General features: G+C 40.5%; 1 protein-coding gene across 1 annotated transcript in view; it reads left to right on the top strand.

Moving 5' to 3' along the window:
- Window positions 1-20,931, top strand: part of NRG2 (neuregulin 2) — a 348,595-nt gene that overhangs the window by 291,908 nt on the left and 35,756 nt on the right. Inside the window, exons 4-5 of the mRNA XM_070939151.1 lie at window positions 11,872-11,992; window positions 20,802-20,860. Coding sequence (XP_070795252.1) covers window positions 11,872-11,992; window positions 20,802-20,860 — 180 coding nt within the window. The remainder of the gene's footprint in view (window positions 1-11,871; window positions 11,993-20,801; window positions 20,861-20,931) is intronic.

Here is a 20,931-nt window from a genome sequence, read left to right as displayed (position 1 = left end):
TTCAGTGATACCAGGCTTTCAAAGTCTGATAGTCATTTATCAAGAACCTTAGTAACTACTAACTTAGTAATCTCAGTAAAATTTAGTAACTATTTCACAATTCAGGAAATTCTTAATGTGATAGATGGGCTTGATGAAGTGATACCAGTTTTCCAATGTCTGGTTTTAAGTCACTTAGCAGGAGTCTTAAATCACCACATTCAGTAATCTGGAGTCGATTTCTTTGCTTAGAGAGAAGTTGGATGACCACACTGAAACCATGTTCCACCAAATATGATGTTGGAAATGCAACAAGGAGCTTCTTAACCACTGTCCATAGTGCAGGATAGTGATCAGAAATTTCCTTCTATAACCAAAACTCTTGGTACGATTTCTTAAACTTTGGCTTCAGCTCAATGTCATTTTGCAGCTCTATTAGTTGTTCCTCCACTATCCCATATTCCTCAGTATCTGAAAATGGATTTATCACCCAATTTGGAATTTCCATCAAAAGAAGACCCTGATATTGCTCAGACATATCTTTATGCAGCATGTCCAAATGGTCACAAAAAACTTGCAGATCATCATCTTGTATCCCACCTTTCTCTTCTAGTTCGGACAAACTCGGAAATTAGTATAGCTCGCGACAGCCTATATTATGCTTGAATAAAGTTAACTTTGAAATAAACGTAGAGATGACAGATTTGGCCTTAATAAGATTGACCTCATTTCCTTGCAACTGCAAATTCACTTCATTGAACTTGCAAACAGTTCTGATAAATAAGCAATGTCATGCCTGATCTCTTTGAGTTCATCACTGAGCAAAGCATTCTTGTCTTCAAAAAACTCCACAACAGTGTCAAAAAGATTGTAAAAGTGTCTCACACAATTGCCTTTTGATAGCCAACGAACCTCTGTATGAAGCAGCAAACGATCGAAATCTTCATCATTCTCAACACAGAGCTCTCGGAATAGTCGATTATTGAGAGCATGTACTTTAATTTTGTTCACTGCATTAATGACAGTGTGTAATGACTTGTGTAAGTGATCACTGAGTTTTTTTGCAACCAGATGTTGGTGATGAATGACACAGTGAATGGTAAAGACATTTGGCACTGCTTTTTTCAAGTAAGCAACACACCCACGGTAGTGACCAGTCATTGATGGTGCGCCATCAGTTGCACAAGCAAGTATGTTGGTCAGTGGAATTTCCTTGTGTTTGAAAAACTGCTCAACAACATGAAATATTGACTCCCCTTTAGTATCTGTTTTTAGTTGCCTCACAAATAACAACTCTTGAGTCAAACTTTCATCTTTAATAAAGCGCACATAAGCAAGAAGCAAAGATTCATTGCCTGGCAAAGTTGATTCATCCAGCTGTAATGCAAAGTCTGTTGTCCGTAGTATGCTGCACAATACATCTTCCACACTCTTAGCCATTTCATCTATGCGTCTTTGCACTGAATTGTTGCTGAGAGGAATTGTCTTAATTATATCATGTGGTGACTTATGCAAAACAATACTCAGAACCTCACTAATGGCTGGTAGGATGAGTTCTTCGCTAATAGTATGTGGCTTCCCAGACTTAGCAATCAGCAATGAAATGTTGTATGATGCACGCAAACCATCAGTGTTTTGTTGGGAAGCATTGTAAAACATGCGTGACAGTGTTGGGCGCTTTTGAAATTTGTCACGAAGTGATTGGAAAAAAAGTTAGGTTTTTGTCTGCCTTGTCAGGATGTGCTTTCTTCAAATGTTCGTTCAGTCTGGAAGGCTTCATTGCCTCATTAGAAAATACTTTTTCACATAGTAGGCACTGTGGCAGCTGCTGGTTTGATGGTGCTGGTATAAATCCATACTTCAGATATTCCACACTATATTGTCTACATTTCTTCTTTGATTTTTCTGCTTCTGCCATTTCTGCTTTGAAAATCAGAAAACTTACAATAGTGATGGTGAACCTTTTTGAGATTGAGTGCACAAACCGCAACCCAAAACCCACATATTTATCTTGGAGTGCCAACACAGCAATTTACTGTACTTTTCAGAGTATAAGACACACTCCTCCCCCAAAAGAGGTTGGAAATGTTGGTGCATCTTATACATGGAATACAGCCATTTTTGGCCTCCTGAAGCCTTGCCCCGCGTGTCCCGTTTTGTGAAAAACGGGCCCGGTTTTTTTTTGCAAAAACAGGGTGCACAGAGCCTTTGGAAGTCCTGCAGGCTGCTCTAATACAAATCTATCTCTGTAACAAAAATAGCTAACACTATTAGTTAACACTAAAGAAATCCCCTGAATCAACCAATCTAGAGCAGTGATTCTCAGCTGGGGATTCCTTTTGAATTTGCTGACCACCAGCGAGTGGGAGAAAGCAATTTCACAGAGGAGGTGATGGAGAGGGCTGTGGGATGAATTCACACCCACTCCCAGACCCCCTTGGGATCAACCAGGACACCTGCAGCCCTCCCTTGCCTCCTCAGGCGGTGGAGCGTGTGGGGGGGGATGCTTTTCAAGGAGCCACAAGGAGGGCTGAGAGCTGGTTTCTGTCCCACAAGTAAGATTTGGTCCAGAACCAACCCCAACATGAAGATCTTTTATTTGCTCCCTGTACTCCTTGTCTTTGCATTTTTAACAGATAAGAAATTAAATTTCTGATTATGTAAAAATAGCTCATAACTCATCTTTCTAGACAGCTATTATCATGTCTAAAAGCAAGATACTCTTCTCCATCTTTTGTCTGGAGTACAATTTAATCCAGAGCCTTTTAATTCCAGAAATCCAAGTTTAAAGAATGGACTTCTGGAATTAAAGCTCCATTTTTTAGCTAAAACTTAATTCACACCTGTTAGTTTTGCTTGAGCAGTGTGAACAATTGACAGTGTGATACTCCAAAGATCTGAAAAATATATCATTGATTTTTCTTTGGCATTTAAACTAGATAACCAATGTAAAAAAGTGCATCAAGGAAGGACTGGAAAGCCAATTCATACTGAACTGTATTGGGTTTTCTGTTGTTATTTGAATAATTATTCTTTTCAATAATTTGAAAAGAAATCAAATAGTGGTACCTAGTGTGGAAAAAGAGATGAAATAATGGGTCATTCTCAACACTTGAATTCTCTACACTTAAAATATCTAGAAATTATTATGGTTAAATGAGCTTTGCCCCATTTTACGTTTTTTCTTGCCATAGTTCAAATCAAAGTTCAAATCAAAGATTTGATAGTTCAAATCAAAGATTTCTGAGACCAGGGGGATCTGGATGGGGTGTGTCCTGTCTAATTTGGCTGTGTTTTTTCCCTTTCTAGACCAACTCCAAGCAAGTGGTGCACAAACGTTAACAGCTTTTGCGCCACTGCCTGCAACCGAATTAGGCAGGACACGCCCCATCCAGATACCTCCAAACGGGTCTCCCTTCAGAAGCCTCCCCGCTGAACTACGTGACCCAACAACAATGCCCACCCAAACAGAGCCTGCTCTTCCAAGCACCCATTCTTTCTTGCAGTGACCCCCCCCCAAGACCAACAAGACGCTGCTATCCGGGACCACCAGCCGCTATCTGGGTGCAGAGCCGGTAACAGAATGCAGATAGAGGAGAAGCAGGAAAGCTTTTCAGCGGGAGGCTACCGAAAGGAGACCTGTTTGGAGGGATCTTGGTGGGGCATGTCCTGTCTAATTTGGCTGCGTTTTTTCCTTTCCAGACCAGTTCCAAGCAAGCGGTACAGGCAGCAGCTGTATGCTGTTACCGGCTCTGCACCCAGCAGCGTCTGGGGGGGGGGGTGCAGAGCCGGTGCAGATGAGAAGCAGGAAAGCCTTTCAGCAGGGAGACTACCGTACGGAGACCCGTTTGGAGGGATCTGGGTGGGACGTGTCCCTCCTAATTCGGCTGTGATTTTTTTCCTTTCCAGACCGTTCAAAGCAAGCGGTGCATAAACTTCAGCTGTTCTTGCATTGCCACCTGCACCGCTTGCTTGGAACTGGTCTGGAAAGGAAAAACCACAGCCGAATAAGGCAGGACACACCCCACCCAAATCCCTTCAAACGGGTCTCCGTATTGTAGTCTCCCCGCTGAAAGGCTTTCCTACTTCTAATCTGCACCGGCTCTGCACCCCCACCCTCCAAGACCAGCAAGACACTGCTGGGTGCAGAGCCGGTAACAGCATACAGGTAGAGGAGAAGCAGGAAAGCCTTTCAGGGGGAAGGCTGCAGTTTTTCCTTTCCAGACCAGCTCCAAGCAAGCGGTGCAGGCGGCAACACAAGAATTGCTGAAGTTTGTGCACCGCAGCCCATCCCCTTACCATGGTAAGAATGAGGCATTCGGCAAAATTGGGAGCTTTGCCCTAGACCTCGATCTCATCAGTAGGCCTTCCTGGGGTGTCTAGTATGCATCCTGCCAGCCCTGCCCCCCACCCCAAGCAACTCACCTCGATCCTGGGCAGCACCCTGCCGCCCCCCCAGGCCTCCCCCCCCCGCAGCAGCCCACCTGCAACTTACCAAAAATTAGGAAGGTGATGGCAGTCAAGAGAGCGAGGAGCAGAGCAGCTGAGCTTGGGCTAGGTAGTCTGGGCAAGCAGCAGGAGAGCAATAATACAGCAACCAACAGTTCAGCCTCGCACACATTGTAAGAGGAGCTGCCCAGTGGGCATGCGCGTGCCGGGAAACCTACTTTCATTTTCTGGTGCACGCATGCGCACTGGCCAGCTAGTCTGATGAGCTGAGCTTCGGGTGCAAACCCGGAAGAAGAATGGCCGACACCACGCATGCCAGGCAACATGGCTCCGCGTACCACCTGTGGCATGAGTGCCATAAGTTCGCCATCACGGTTGCCACTTAGCATCCCCTGCTGCCCCCCTTGCCTCTTAGCACCCCACTAAGTCATCCCACCGCCCACTTTGGGAACCACTGATTTACTTAGTCAAATAATGAACAGATTTCTATATCAAAATGCCTCTATCAGTGTTCCAACTAACTCCTCATTGCAATTCAGAACTCCGAGACAAAGTCTATCAAAGTATGACAGTTTTTAGCGTAGAGCTTAGCGGCTAGGAGTTTTCTCAAAACTTGCCATTCTAGTTTGACGTGTTCCTCCATAGTTTTGCTAAAGATAAGATTGTCGTCCAAATACACTAGAACTCTTTTGTATAGGTGCTCATGTAGCACCTCGTTAATGAGTTGCATGAACACTGCAGGGGCTACCTGTAGCCCCAAAAAGCATGACTTTAAACTAGAAGCTGCCTAATGGGCAATTGAATCCTGTTTTCCATTCATCACCTTCCTTGATCCACACGTGGTAGTAGGCTTCTCTGAGGTCTAGCTTAGTAAACATCTTTCCCTTTGCCAGCATGTCCTTCATAAGGGGTAGGGGGTAGGTGTTTTCCTACCATGTGTTTTCCATGCACACAGGTTTATTCTGCGGAAATCAACTCAAAGCCTCACCCCCAGGTCTTTTTTCTCTTTAAAAAGTATGGGGACTGAGACCTTAGATTTAATGGGCTAGATAAATCCCTCTGGCTAAGTTTGCTTCAATGTATTTCCTCAATTCACCCATCTTCTTAAGGGTCATGGAATACATTTTTGGCTTAGGCAGCTTTGCCCCTGGCACAAATTCTATTGTGCAGTCCGTGGGTCAATGTGCGGGGAGCACATTGCATTCGTCTTCGCTGAAAACTTCTGCTAATGCTCTGTACTCTTTGGGTATTCTTGGGCAGCCGCGCAGAGCCTCCATGGTGGAGGCTACTCCTTCTCTTTGGCTGAGGTTGCATGGTCTAAAGAGGGCTGGTTCTCTGTTTGCGGGAGGGGGGGCAGTGGTCTGATACCCACTTTTAGCTTCCGATAGCCATCTTCCCATGTGATGGTCGGGGCCCACTTGTCTAGCCAGGACAGACCGAGGATCAGTGACTCGGTCATTTTTGGGGCAACTACAAATCATATGATTTCCCAATAGCACCCATTTCCAGTCTTACAGGTTTGGTGACTAAGGTTGCGGGTGCGCCACTCACTAGTGATCCATCCACCTGCTCAAACCAGATGGGGTGGCTCAAAGTTCTTGTCTCTTTTCCTAGATTCTGCACAGTTTGGGAGCTGATCAAGCACCAGGTGCAACCAGTTTCTATTATGGTCTCTAGGTCCCAATGGGAGCTGTCTTGGGTATTACTATGTGAGAATTTATGGTGAAGGGATGGATGGCTTCACTTACCATTGGGTCCTCCTCACCACTTCCGCTGGTGTTGGTGGCTTCTGGAGCCAGAGTTCCCCCCTCCTGGTACAGTGGAGGGGGGACCTCCATAGCTTGCCAAATGAATTTACCTTTGTCTTGTGGCTTTTTGGGAGTTCTCCTTGAACTTTTCAGTCGCTGGCATTCGCGCCTGAGGGACCACAGCTGGTGTGAGGCATTTGGAGGCTCAGTGACTCAGTTGGCCGCATCTGAAGCACTTTATAATGGGCGTGGCTGCCAGTCTTGTCTACACTGCCTACTTAGTGGCAACTCAATGTCCCAATGGTCATTTGGGAGCCTTTTCCAATGTGGATCTTCGTGGGGGTGAATCTCTAAGTCCATAGTCACCCCATCCAATACCAGTCTTAGATCCAGTTTGGTACTCCCCTATAGGCGCATGCTTGCCTAAGGTCCTGATCCAGGGCCTATTTGAAGTAGTGGATGAAGAGTTGTTCAAGCCAGTCCCGTAGTTTGCCGGCTACTTTTCTAAACTCCCACATAAACTCCTTGGGGGACTGGCTGCGCTGCTTCAATCTCTTGATTTCCGCTTCAGCTTCCTCTTGGTTGGCTGTGTCCTCGACCTTTAGTGACTGCATGAACTCATCCGCATCTTGTAACTTGGGTGCTCCTTCGTCATGGAGTTGGGCAATCCAGTCTGCTGCTTCCCCCTTCCTCATATTGTCTGCAATGGCTGAGATCATCTCCTGGTCTAATTGGTATTGAGCTCCATAATGATCAATATGGGCCCAGATGCAGTTTAGAAAGTAAGCTAGCTTCCCCGGGGTGCAATCAAAGGTAGCCAGGAATGGTGGTGGGGCAGCTGCGGGCAGTGCTGCTGTGGCCGGCGGAACTGGTAGTTGGGTCAGAGCCAGCATCCACTGGCATTGAATCCACCCTGGCCTGGGTAGAAGGCCCATCCTGGGGGGATTTGGTTGATTGGCAGCAGTCCAGGGGGTGCTGCTGGAGGAGGATGGGTGGGCCTTGGTAACCCCATCATTCCTCCCCAGTTGCCCGGGCTTAAGTGCCCCAGGGGTCCAGTGAGTTGGCCAGTCGCTGCACCCTGCTGCACTGACGGATTGGATTCAAGGGAAAGGCTGAATCTTGGCCTGCTGAGATCCAACTTTGAACTGCCATGCTCCCTTGCCCTGGAAAGTGGAACGTAGGCTGGACTAGATTCCAACCTGGCTGGATCGAGTGTGGGGGAGCTTGGGCAACAGGACCCACATTCAGCTGGCCAAATCTCTCGGGTAGCCCAGCAAGTGACTGGCTTCGTGAAGATGGTTGGAGTCCCCATTCCCTGGACTCGCTGAGCTCCAGGAGCTTCGTTGTCCTCTGCTCAAAGGCTGTTACATGTTCAGGATTGCCTAACATCCGTGGAGGCACTTGGGTCATCGCTGCAGCTTCCAATCCTAGTGGGGCTGCTGATCCAGTCCCCTCACCTGTCAGGACTGGGCTGGTCTGTTGGGACTGCCACAGTGCTGGCTCCTTGGGCCAGGTACCCCTCCAGAGCTTGGCCTCCGCTCAGGGGTGAAATGCTTTCTAGCGAAGCTAAATTGCGTGGCACAGCTGTCCCCCCCCTTGCTGTTCTACTTACCTAGTGAAGTCTTCTTTTTCTGCACTCACCGTGCTTTTGGCCTGCATTTGGCACGCAGCATGCGTTTGGCACGCATCACGCATGCATGGGCAGCGAACCAGTGGTGATCCGAGGAGGATTTCACCACTGCCTGCACTGCTTCAGCTTCGGTGACTGCAGCCGCTGATGGATAGCAGATGGCCCCACAAACGTTCTCCAAAATGAACCTGGTGGCTCCCTCAGGGGTCGTCATTCCTTGCTCCATTTTCCCGTGTTTTCCCCCACCCACACTAAAACTCACACCCTGCCCTGTCCAGTGACATTCACATCATATGGCCCAATCAATCTGCTGTCTCAGCTCCCACCAAAGTTCATTCACTCCCCTCCAGGTGCCAGCAGCCGACCTTGATCTCATGCGAAAGAATGTTGTTATGATTTACTCCCCTTGCTACTTTCCCATTCCCACTGTGGCAGCCCTGTAAAGTCTGACCAAAGATGGATTCAGGGCTGACAACCTCTTTACCAGCTCTATCTGAATATAATCTAGGAAAAAAAAAACTTTCTTTTTTCAATTAGTTTCTCTACAAATTTTTTATTATGTTTTCTAATCTAAATTTCTTAATCTATTTATGTTTCATGCCTATTCATTGGGAAATAACCTCAAATGATATTATCCTTTTCTTTAAAAAATTATTTCTCTGTCAAATATTAGCATCAGTGCAAATTTTTGAGGTCAATCACGATTAAATAAGTCAATTCTCTCTAAAATGTCTATTATTTTTTCAGTTCATTGTCCCTCTGGAACTGCTGCCCACCACAAATTCTACACAACATGCAATGCGTGAGACAGCTTACTTTATATGATCCTTTCTGGTTCTGCCATCTTACAGCTAAGATGTTCACTTGATGCCATGCAGAGGTGGGTTTCAGCAGGTTCTGACCAGTTCTGGAGAACCAGTAGAGGAAATTTTGAGTAGTTCGGAGAACCGGTACTAAAAATTCTGACTGGCCCCACCCCCATCTATTCTCTGCCTCCCAAGTCCCAGCTGACTGGGAGGAAGTGGGGATTTTGCAGTAACCTTCCCCTGGATTGGGGACGGAATGGAGATTTTACAGTATCCTTCCCCTGGAGTGGGATGGGAATGAAGATTTTACAGTAGCCTTCCCCTGCCACACCCACCAAGCCACACCCACAGAACCGATAATAAAAATTTTTGAAACCCACCACTGATGCCATGCCAAGTAATGTCTCAAGTCTCTTAACAGAAATCTCCTTAAATTGATCTGCTGTTATGAACTGTTGATTTCACAAAGACTGATTTCCTGATATGTCTTCCAAACCAAATGGTAGTTCTTCTGTCATGTTGGCTTTTTTAAAAAAGTTTGAATCCCCTTTGATCACCTCCTTATAGCAGCCCAAGTTGCTATTACAGAATTTTAGTTTGATGTGTCTGTGGTGTAGGTCAGGGGTGGGTTCTAAATTTTTTTACTACTGGTTCTGTGGGCGTGGCTTGTTTTGTGGGCATGGCTTGGAGATCATGTGACTAGGTGGGCGTGGCTAGCTGGTCATGTGACCGGGTGGCCATGGCTATGTGTATAGGGACTACTCAGAGGGCTGAAAAAAGCCATTTCTGACAGGCCCTCGCACTTTTGACTGGTCCTCACACTTATGACCATCCTCACATTTATGCCCATGCAGCATTCTTAACAACCATGTCACTCATTTCACAACTGCTTCTCTTCACCATGGTGACAAGATAGGGAAAAAAAACGTAAAATGTGAGGACAGTCGTAAGTTCGAGGACTAGTCAAAAGTGTGAGGACCAGTCAAAAATAATTTTTTCAGCCCTCTGAGTAGTCCATATGCACAAAAGGACTACCCAGAGGGCTGAAAAAAGTGATTTCTGACAGGCCCTCGCACTTTTGACTGGTCCTCACACTTATGACCATCCTCACATTTATGCCCATGCAGCATTCTTAACAACCATGTCACTCATTTCACAACTGCTTCTCTTCACCATGGTGACAAGATAGGGAAAAAAAACGTAAAATGTAAGGACAGTCGTAAGTTCGAGGACTAGTCAAAAGTGCGAGGACCAGTCAAAAATAATTTTTTCAGCCCTCTGAGTAGTCCATATGCACAAAAGGACTACCCAGAGGGCTGAAAAAAGTGATTTCTGACAGGTCTTCGCACTTTTGACCGGTCTTTGCACTTATGACTGGTCATCATTTATGCCCATTGTAGCATTCTTAACAACCGTGTCACTCATTTCACAACTGCTTCTCTTCACCATGGTGACAAGATAGGGCGAAAAACGTAAAATGTGAGGACAGTTGTAAATTTGAGGCCTGGTCAAAAGTGCGAGGACCAGTCAAAAATAACTTTTTCAGCCCTCTGATTAGTCCATATGCACAAAAGGATTCAATTATTTCTTTAAAGTGCTGATGATTGCACCCTGGCTGGAAGAACTCCAACAGGGGAGTATTTCCTCCCAACAGTGGTGTAAAAAGCTTAAAACAACCCTTCCCCTTTAAGAAAGTCAGGCAAAAAAATAGCCTCCAGAATCGGAAGTGACAGTAAGTCTAGGCATACTGCCGGAGAGGCAGTTTCTGTAATAAAGATTAGGCTAGGAAACAACACCAAATGTTGTAATTAATCCTTACAGGATTAACCTTCTAAAGTGGGAAAAAACAAAAGGAGATTTCTTTTAACAACTGGTTCTCCGAACTGCTTAACTACTTAACAACCGGTTCTATCAAAGTAGAATCCCACCACTGGGTCTACCCATTTATTTTTGCAGGCACCGGTCTACTCATTTGTTTTCTTTTAACACTGATCAGCTGTAGGGCGGCTCTTTGAAGCCCCGCGGCAAGAGCTTAAACAGTTTTTTTCCCTCTAGCCATCAGCTGGGACTCAGGAGGCAGCAATAGATTGGGGGTGGGGTCAAATAAAAGGTAAGAATAACCCGGGGGGGGCAGAACCGGTTCGGTGACGTCATATCATCACCGCTACCGGCTCGGCCGAACTGGGCCGAACCGGGAGGAACCCACCACTGGTGTAGGTGTGAGAAAAGAATAGAATCACAGAACTGGAAGAGACAATTTAGGCATGAAGCCTTCACTCTGGAAACTTCAAAGAATGCTCTTGTGATGCCTTGCAGCCTCCAAAAAAAGTAGGAAGGCATGTATGCCCCATTCTTGCACAATATTTGGAGGATATATTGTGAGAGCAAGGCCCCCTCACACAATTTCCAGAGGCTTCAGAGGTCACATGAGAGCACACATCACATCGTCATATAGCCTCTGCAGCAGCAGAAAACCTCAGTCAGAAACAGGATGTGCAGAAAACTAAACAAGATTAGGACCTGCTGGTATGTCAGCAAAAATGACATTGCGTATCACTTATGACATGTTTGTCATAGGTTCACCATCACTGGTTTAGGCTCTAAAGCAGGAATCCAAATTCAAGCATCCCAGAGTAATGGCTCTCTAGCTTCTGCCTGAATGTTTCCAGTGAAGTGAAGATCTCTAACTATTGGGATGATAGAGCCCATCATCAGCTTGTGTTATAAATAGGATTTTTTTTTTCCTAACATTCCTTAGGATTCTGCTGTCCTGTTAACCTGTGTCTTTATTCCATATCTTGCATGGAAAGAGTTAGGCAAAGAGAACAGGCATTACTTGTATTTATAACATCCTTTCAATTACATCATATTTTCTCAAGGTTAAACATTCCTATCTCCTTCAAATGTTGCTGAAGGCCATAGTCCATCTCTGAATTCTTCTTGGGGGAAAAGGAGAGTGTTCTTGAAATAGTGCCTTGATTATCTGGGTAATATGTCAGTACTAAAGATATTTCAGATATTTCAATCCAATTTTATCTAGTTGATTTTTTATTTTTTTTAGAAAACACTGGAGTTTTATTTGTTTCCATTTGTACTGTATAATTTATTACCCTTTTTGTAGTCCTTGTAAAATGGCCTAAAAATTGTTGAAGTGCAAAATATAAATTCCTATATTAATAGAAGTAAATAAATGAAATGTAGCATACTTAAGAAATCAAAAGGCAAAATAATGATGTAACGCATCTCCTTTTCTTCACAGTAACTACAACTCTGCCTTCTGGGCCTGGACATACTAGACAATGCAATGAAACCGTGAAATCCTATTGTGTGAATGGTGGAGTGTGCTATTATATTGAAGGCATAAATCAGCTATCATGTAGGTAAGAGAAAATGTTTCTTTTCTCCAATTCAAAGGTATCTTTGCAGTTAAATAGAATAAAGGACAGTGTTGTATTGGTGGGTATTTGGCAATAAAATTAGTTAAGAGGAGATGTTGGCTGTAATAACATGGCTACTATTTCCATTACTTTCAGTTTTGTTTAGATCAATCTATAGAAAATTTCTTTTTCTTTTTCTTTTTCAAACCATTTGTTCTGGATCATTAAAAACAATGCCCCACTTTCTCCCCCATCTTTCTACAACTCAAGGGTGGCCCGTTTCCTCTACAACCTAGCTACCTGCAATAGCATCATCTTTTTAACAAAAAAACAACTTGATTATTCATAGACCAGTCCCACTCCATAGTTCAGCCCAAATTTCTGGACTGTAAAATTTGGATGGGCACTAGATGGAAGCAGAGAGATGCTGTACAGAAAGTCCTCACTCTTTTCTGCCATCCTTTGGCAATCTATATTTTTGCAGTCCAAATTTGGTTGCCCAGTCACTGTCATAATCAAAATAGCCCAATAGCACAACAAAAGTATCAGCAAAAGACATTGATTTATTTTATTTCTACTTTTATTTATCTATAATTAACATTAGTAATTATGAAATAAAACAAGGGGAAAATAAGAAACATAACAATTCCAATTTATACGGTAAAGAATGAAACATTTTCACCTCTAAATTTCTGCTTAGAAATGCATCTAATGTAACTGAAAACAGTAACTAAAGGCAGTAACTGAAAGCTGCCATTTCTTGAGGCTTCCTATAAGATAAGTGTTTGAAAAGTAAGTGTACAAATAGGATTCAGGATACAATTTTCTGTTGCTGAGGGTTCTAACAGCAGTTATGGCTGGTGTTCCTAGCTTGTTTTCTAGAGAGATGGTCAAGTAAAAATCTATGGAGAGTGATGCTGAGATTCTCTGTAAGTGTTTCTAGGAGTAGAACCCAAAATTTATTTCAAGTGGGCTTGAATAAAGTTGCATAGTGAATCATTTGGAGATTATATTTTTCTAGCTGGTCATTTATCAGGATATTTGTCTTCTGGTTGATAGTAATAGCAGAATTATATACCGCTTCACAGTGCTTTACAGCCCTCTCTAAGTGGTTTACAAGTCAGCATATTGCCCCCAACAATCTTATATACCTCTTTTACTAAGATTATTGCCAAACTCACAGTGCATTTTGGCTCAGACCATTGTAAAGAATAATGCTATCCTCTTTCACTTTCTTTAAATTGAGTTTGAATAAGAAAAAAAATTAATATATAAATAAATAGCTTGTTTTAAACCAATGAATGGAAATTCTTTTCTGCAACCTTGCCATACATTTTCAAATTGTTTTTTCTCTGCCTCATTATATCATTTTGTCAAAATGTCCAGCTTTACTTCTTATTTTCTTACCCCTCACAATTAATTAATGTGCCCAATTATTGCAAGTGTGCCTAGAAAGCTAATGTTATTCACAAAATTAGTATTTGCAACAACTTTTTAATGGCAATATTAGTAAATTGGTTAGTTCTTATGCTTCTTTGAAATGCTAAAAGTCATGGTGCAAATTAAGAAATGACTTTCTATGGTCAACCAGTTTTTAAAGGTTTCTTGAATGTGATCTCATATTAAATCTTTTTTTAATGATGTTTCTGCATGAGAAAAGATGGGCTTGATACAGTTTAAAGTAAGTGGAGAGAATATTTGATATATGTTGATAGGACAAATTATGATATTAAAAATTTCCTCAAATACTGTAAAATGAGAGATGCAAAAGATTAACCAAGAACAGATTTCCAAATTGTTTGATAACAATGTCCTGCCCAAAAATGTAGAAGACCATAGGAATATGAAAAATGCTTGGAAAGGTTTGAAGATAATCAACAAGCATTGTAAAGGATTCTTAATGCTTTCTGAGGAGCTTATAAAATTCTGATCTGGCATCATGACATGAAATTCATTTAGCTCAAAGGAATCAGATAAAAAGAATCAAGGCAGAGATCTAACTGAGCCACAGGTAGAGGACAGATAGCCTCTTAAGTACATTTAAATGTAATCATTGAAGAATGCATTTTTAAAAATACTTAATATTGTGTAGTCACTCCTGATTGATATGTTTGATTGATGCCATAGTTATTGTTCTTCTCCTCAATTGATCATGTAATACTGAGAAATCAACACTTTAGTATATGATTTATAATTAGCTAGAACATATCATTAATCCAGGATAGATCTCACTGATGAGCAACTCTGGGCAGCTTACAACATTGTAAAAACAAGTACAAAACATTAAAATATTAAATATTAAAATAAACAGTTTAAATAAATTAAAAACCAACATTATAGGAAATGACATCATAGGGGGATCTGCTAGTGAGTAGAAATGGAACAGAACTAAACAGAACTATTTTTCCAGAACATTTTTTCACAAGCTATTATCCTCACTTACCAGAACCACTGATTTGATAGAATCTTACAGCAGGTAAACTTGATGTTCAGCTTTCATGATTTTCAAGTAACTCCTCATCCCTTTTGATCTACTGGACTTTTTGCAGAAAACTGATTGACGCCTGAAATTTTAGTCTGAATTTCTTCTCATAATTTGATGATATCATTAATTTACCCAGTTGTTACATACATGCTATTTTCTTTAGGTAGCTCCATAGAATTTGAATGGTTTTGTCACTCACACTCTGTACTGGAGTAGAACCATCTCCCTGAAATGCTTTCCAAATTGAGCTTGGAAGCAGGTTATATGTGGAAATATAAAAGAGTTTAATGGAAGTGTGAAGATATGCTTGAAAGCAATTTGCTGAGTGTTTATGATTCATTATTAACAATGCTAATTTATTTTAATTGATAAAAAGAATGCTTGATCCTATTTTTGGTACACCCATTTCATTTCATTTTCCTCGTCTTCTCTACTTTTATATCGTAGTTGTATTATAAATGTGTTACTTTGTGTCAGCAGGGGATTTATAGGACTTTAGAGCAGCAGAAGGCATGCATCTATTTTGTTGAGTCTGAGATTGTTTTTGACAGAAATTGTTTTTCTGTTCACTTGCATATTTATAATAAAAAGTTGTTATGAAAAATTCCAGCATTTTCTTCCATAAAAATAATCTTTTGAATTTCTAACCTCCTACCACAATGAAGAAAGGACATTTGGAACACCACAAATATAATATTTTCGTATATTTAAATGAAAATAACATTGTTTTATTCATTGCTTTCAGTGAAATTTGTGAAAGATATAAAACTTGGTTGGTTTTATAATACAAACGTGTTCCATTATCTATTCAATTAACTGTTTTGTTTTGATTCTGGAGCCTGCCAAAGGAATCAATATAACTCTCATTATCCATTCAGAGCAAAATTTACTTGACATGGAACATGCATTGTGGCTTATGGGTAGGTTTGTCTATGAGGATTTGCCATAATCATTCTGCCATGTGAGTTCTCATAGGTCAGCAGAGAATGCCTTAGAGTAAAAAGAAAAAGAAGTTAGAGACTCAAACAAAGATGTCAATGAGCTTTCTTTTGATGTATTTTCTTTTGAAAATACCTCCAAAGAAAGAATATATTATTTATATACTTAATAATTTATATACTTAAAAATATTTAGTCAGAGTAGTGAAATGTTTCTATATATCCCCACTGTCATGGAATTTCTATAAAAAAAGACATTTTAAGTGGATTTGAACATTTAGATTTGTACGAACACTTCTAGAATTGTGAACTACTTTCTGTAACTAGCTACTTCAAGAACCTTGAAATCTTCCCTAGATTTTTGTGTTTGGCTTCTTAAGGAAACACACATTTCCTTTGTCAATATGATTTTCCTTTTCTCTCCTATCCTACTCTTTTGGTTTCTAGAATTTTCTTTTCCTTTCTTTATTAAAATACAACTTAAGTGTCCCTCTTAGACAATTAGAATTATTTTGCATTTGATATAGTGTCAGATATTCAACAATTATATTTCTGGCTTTTTCTCCTTTTTAGCAAACTGCTTCATATTTATCCCATTGATACAATTTCAACATGTTCTAGTAATCTCAGCCCATAGTTATATGAGCCTATGCCAGAAACAGAGGGAAACATTCATGTTTTAGTAAAAAAAAAAAAAAAAAAAAAAGGAAAGAAAGAAAGAAAAAGAGAGGGTTTTTTTGCTCCAAAATGCTCACTGTACTAAGAATTGGGGTTGTGCTAGAAGAAAAAGAAGAAACATAAAGGAAAGAAAGAGAAGAAACAGATGTGAGCAAATATGCTAACCTATCATTTAAGTTTTTAAAAAGGTAGCTATTGAGAATAAATGGGAAAGAAGCATGTTTCTGAATTCATTATGATGGTTTTTCTAGACCACAAAATAATTGATTATTGTGTCTACCAAGTGAACTGTCACACTGTTCTGATTTTTGAACTACCGGTAGCATCATCTACTTTTTTATTCAGTCTAATTTTCAAGATGGTTCTTACATATCTTCCAAAGTGGAGAATAATGGGTAGTTTTAAGATCATGTCAATTTATTCAGTAACTATTCACTAAAATACTGTAGGTCCTTAGCCTAGGCCTCATGTTTTTAACAACTAAGTTTGTGCTTGTAATTTCTCACATGCTGTAGCAATTGTTTTCTGTAAGGATTCAAAATATGAATTTTCAAAACGAAGCTCTAAAAATTATTATTGTTGTTGTTGCTTTTGTTATTTTTTATATGTATATTGCTCTTCCTCCTGAAGGAAAACAGTTCAATAATACCTTTTAAAATGTGTTTGAGACTCCCTAGAATTGAATGTACTGTACTGCATCATTCCTCTTCATGTTTGTATTCTAATATTTAATCAGAACAAGAATCATAGATCCATTTGGCCAGATCCATATTTTGCTTTTTCCTTCAAATGAGAGCATTCTGCCAGTATTCTTTATTAATGAATTGAATGATTGGAAAAAATGTATGCAAATAAAAAAAAGAGTACATTGCTTTTTGTATTTTGCCAATCTTCTGTAGCATATGTAAAATAGAGGATGGTTCTGTATTTTATATAAATCTGAATAATAGCCTTCCAAAAGCTACTTTTAAAAAGCAAATGGCAATGATATCTTGGGCCTCATTGGTTTCACAATATTTTTGATGGAATGTTTGTCCTGCAGCATTGTCTTCCTGAGAATTTGTAGGAAGGATGTTCACAGGAGAAACTTTAATTTGGTTGATCCAAAGCCTAAGATACTTGTTGTTAAAATTCGGTTCTGTCATGGCTGGAATGAATGTAATAAAATCATGAACTTGAATGAAATAATCTGTGGTATAGTTTGCCGAAATATTTGTGAAGCATATAGAAGAAATGAAGGAGTAGTTATTTCATTAAAATTTGTTGCATTTATTTGATAGAAAATAAAATCATATTGAAAGTGATTTAAGTCCTGTATTTCAAAATATAGCTTATGAAGTCATCCATTCTTCCCCTGGCAGTTATTCCTGATATACAAGAATATATGTATAAAGTTTTTCAACTTGCCCAGAAAATGCATTTCAATATGTTACAAAGTCCAAAGTATATTCCTATGCATGATTACCTAGACATAAACTATAACTCCAAAAGGGACCTTCTCTTTGGTAAGAATGTCAAGGTCTTAAGAGATGTCTTCTGAAAAATGCATGGCACTTCAGTTTTCAGAAAAACAACTTTTCTTGTTCATTCACTTTTGGCCTAGCCACTTCTACAACTATTTATTTGTGATTTTGTTGGTTGGTTGGTCAGATACAGTTAGTTTTATGGTTGGTTGGTTGATCAGATACAGTTAGTTTTATGAACATTTTAAATTGAACTCTACACTCTGTCAGTATCAACAACTTTAGAGAGCTAAGATAATTTAACCATTTGTTTGAAGTGGTGTAGGGTTTCCTGCCTAAGCAGGGGGTTGGACTAGAAGACCTCCAAGGTCCTTTCCAACTCTGCTATTCTATTCTATTCTATTCTATTCTATTCTATTCTATTCTATTCTATTCTATTCTATTCTATTCTATTCTATTCTATTCTATTCTATTCTATTCTATTCTATTCCTGGCTCAGCTTAAAGTAGCTGAAATTGCTAGAAATCTAGCAATACATACCCCCACTCCATTTTTAACATGCTGGGATTCCATTTCTCTTGTTGCAGTAAACTCTTTTCTTTTCATAATTAGTGTCCTCAGGTACACTAGAGTACAAGCTAGAGGTATATGTTATGACACTGCACTGCAAATCTGTAACTTGTCTATGGTATTTATGTCTGATTTCAGGTCACAAAAAGTTGGGGTTTGAACTGTGACTTCATGAGAATGGTTTTTGTTGGTGGATCTAAAGTAGATCATGGGTCGGGAATAGTTTTTGCTTCTTGGTCTCAATATTTCTAAGTTAGCAGAAATGATAATAAGTAGTTTGAAGATAATCATAGATCACCTTCAAACTACTTATAAGGGTTTGAGAAATGACATGGTAAAATGGCTAAACAAACCAAATCAAACACACCCCAAAAAATAGGTGACCGAAGCATCGCCCTCCTGCTCTATGCAGACAATGCTGTGATTCTCTCCAGGACCCCAGTAGGCCTTAAAAGAACCTTGCAAGCCCTTCTCCAGTATTGTAATTACAATAAACTGGACATAAATTATGAGAAAACAAAGATCATGGCCTTTGCAAAAAGGCCAAAACTTTATTCATGGTATCTAAATGGCCACAAAATAGAGCAGGTAACCACCTTCAAATACCTGGGGGTGGTCATTCAGGCCAATGGTTCAAGAAAAGCATATGGAGAATATGCAGTTGCTGTGGGCTAAAGATCAGTGAGCACCATTCTTAAATTTTTCTGCACAAAGGGAGGATATTATGTCCCAGCTGCAATTAAGCTTTTTCTGGCCAAGTCGCTAGCACAGCTTCTTTATAGGACCTTGCTCGGACCATCAGCTTCATGTTTTACATCATTAGAAATAGTTCAATCCAAATTCAGTAGATCAATTCTCCAGATGCTGCGTTGTGTCTCAAATGCACTTTGTCAACAGGATTGACAAAAATCGAAGCAAGAATCTGTATAGCATCCTTAAATCTCTGGCTAAAGCTTAACTTCTTTCCGCAAGGTCTTGCTCCATTAATCCTCCAAGACAAGTTCTCTTCATCATGGAACAAGGCTGTTGAGTCCAACCTTGCCAAACTAGGCTTTCCCCAGCTTTAATACTCAAGATGGACTATGATCTAGCAAGGCAAACCTTGTGATAAAGGGTGGAGAACATCGAGAGGCAGGCGGACTTAGGGAAAGCTGTGCTGTTTCTGGCTCCAGATGCCATTAGATATGTTGCTCCTGCCAGCTATCTTAGTCAGTTGGAGTCAGCAAACCCCCGAAAGCATTTGCACTTGCACGGTGCCATGTGCTTCCATCGGCCATCCTGTATGGCAAGTATAAAAGGATACCATTGATGGAAAGATTGTCCTTGCGGCTCAGGAGAGGTGGAGACTGTGGGTCACATACTCCTTAGATGTTCCTTTTATACGGAGATTAGGAAAAAACATATTCTGCCAATAACTGCTAGGTATCCTGGCCGTTCTGACACTACCTATCTTCAGTGGCTGCTTAAGGATGAACAGTCCATAACTACAGCGCAGGTGGCCAGATTCTGCTCAGAAGCACTGGGATTCATCGCAAACACGTGTCTTCTCCACCATAGTGATGTTATATAACAATTGTGGTAAACCCTTTGCACTGCTTAGTCATTTCCCTTTTAGTGTTGAAACCTACAATGGGCCATACAGTTTAGGGATTCCAACTATTGTATAATCAGACCATGTATAATTGACACTGGATTTTATTATAGTTTTTAGCTGTTATTTATTATTGTATACTAGAACTTGTAAGTGTATATATACTGAGTGCTTTTATCTGTTCTGGTCTCTGATCTAAGACTGTAGCAATAAATTGTTGTTGTTGAGAAGTGAAAATGGTGGTGGTGTGAAAGTCTCCTGTGTCACTGATAGCCTCACATATTTCCATCTGTCTATAATGTACTTTGCTTAGTCAGTTGATTATATCAATATGAAATCCAGCTTTAAACAATATGAATGGAAAACTGGCAGTTCCAAGAGTGCATTGCAGATGACCTCAATTAAAAAAAAATGGACAGAGCATTGAACACTACTTCATGTTCCAGTACTTCCTTTCTGGAAATCAGGTTCATTTTAATCTTAGACTTGAGAGAGTGGCAATTTTCTCAAGTCACACAGCTGAAACAGATTCTGCAAATTGTGGGTACTTACAAGGTTTACAAACTCAGAAATTATGGAGAGAATAATTGCAGATGGAAATCAGCAAAGATTAAATTAAGATGTCTTACATGAGAAGCTTAAAATAAAAAACAGAAATAATTACTGTGCACTTTTATTTCTAACCATAGCCTCTAGGATGATGCCAGCCTTGTTCTGTGATTTGTCCCCTTTTCCTCCTCCAGATGTCCAAATGGATTCTTCGGACAGAGATGTTTGGAGAAACTGCCTTTGCGATTGTACATGCCAGATCCTAAGCAAAGTATGTTTGAAGACAAAAATTATACCATCATACTACTTAAAAACCTCCTGGGTACAACACTGAATTTAGAGTTGCATAGTGAGGGTGTTCTTTTCAGTTAATATCTTAATTAAGGTTTAGGGAACACAGGTAAGGGACCAGCCAAAAACACACACCAGGAGAAATCTTAAAAGGAAACTCAGTTGGCATCAGAAAGGACCTCATTTCAGCCTGTTTGGATGTCATGCTATCCTGTTTCTCTCTTTCTGGTTTTCTTTCTTTCGTTAGGTGTCCGAATGAATTCACAGGGGACCAGTGTCAGAACTTCGCAATGGCCAGCTTTTCCAGTATGTCTCTTTCCACTTCTCTCTTTCACTGATTGGTCTTAGCTGTATGATATTTTTAAAGCAAACTTAAA

Source organism: Pituophis catenifer, unplaced genomic scaffold, assembly GCF_029215685.1.
Source record: "Pituophis catenifer annectens isolate HBS135680 unplaced genomic scaffold, rPitCat1.0.hap2 SCAF_3, whole genome shotgun sequence".
Taxonomy (NCBI): Eukaryota; Metazoa; Chordata; class Lepidosauria; order Squamata; family Colubridae; genus Pituophis; species Pituophis catenifer.
Note: the sequence above shows the minus strand (reverse complement) of the source record. Positions and strands in the feature narration are given on the sequence as shown.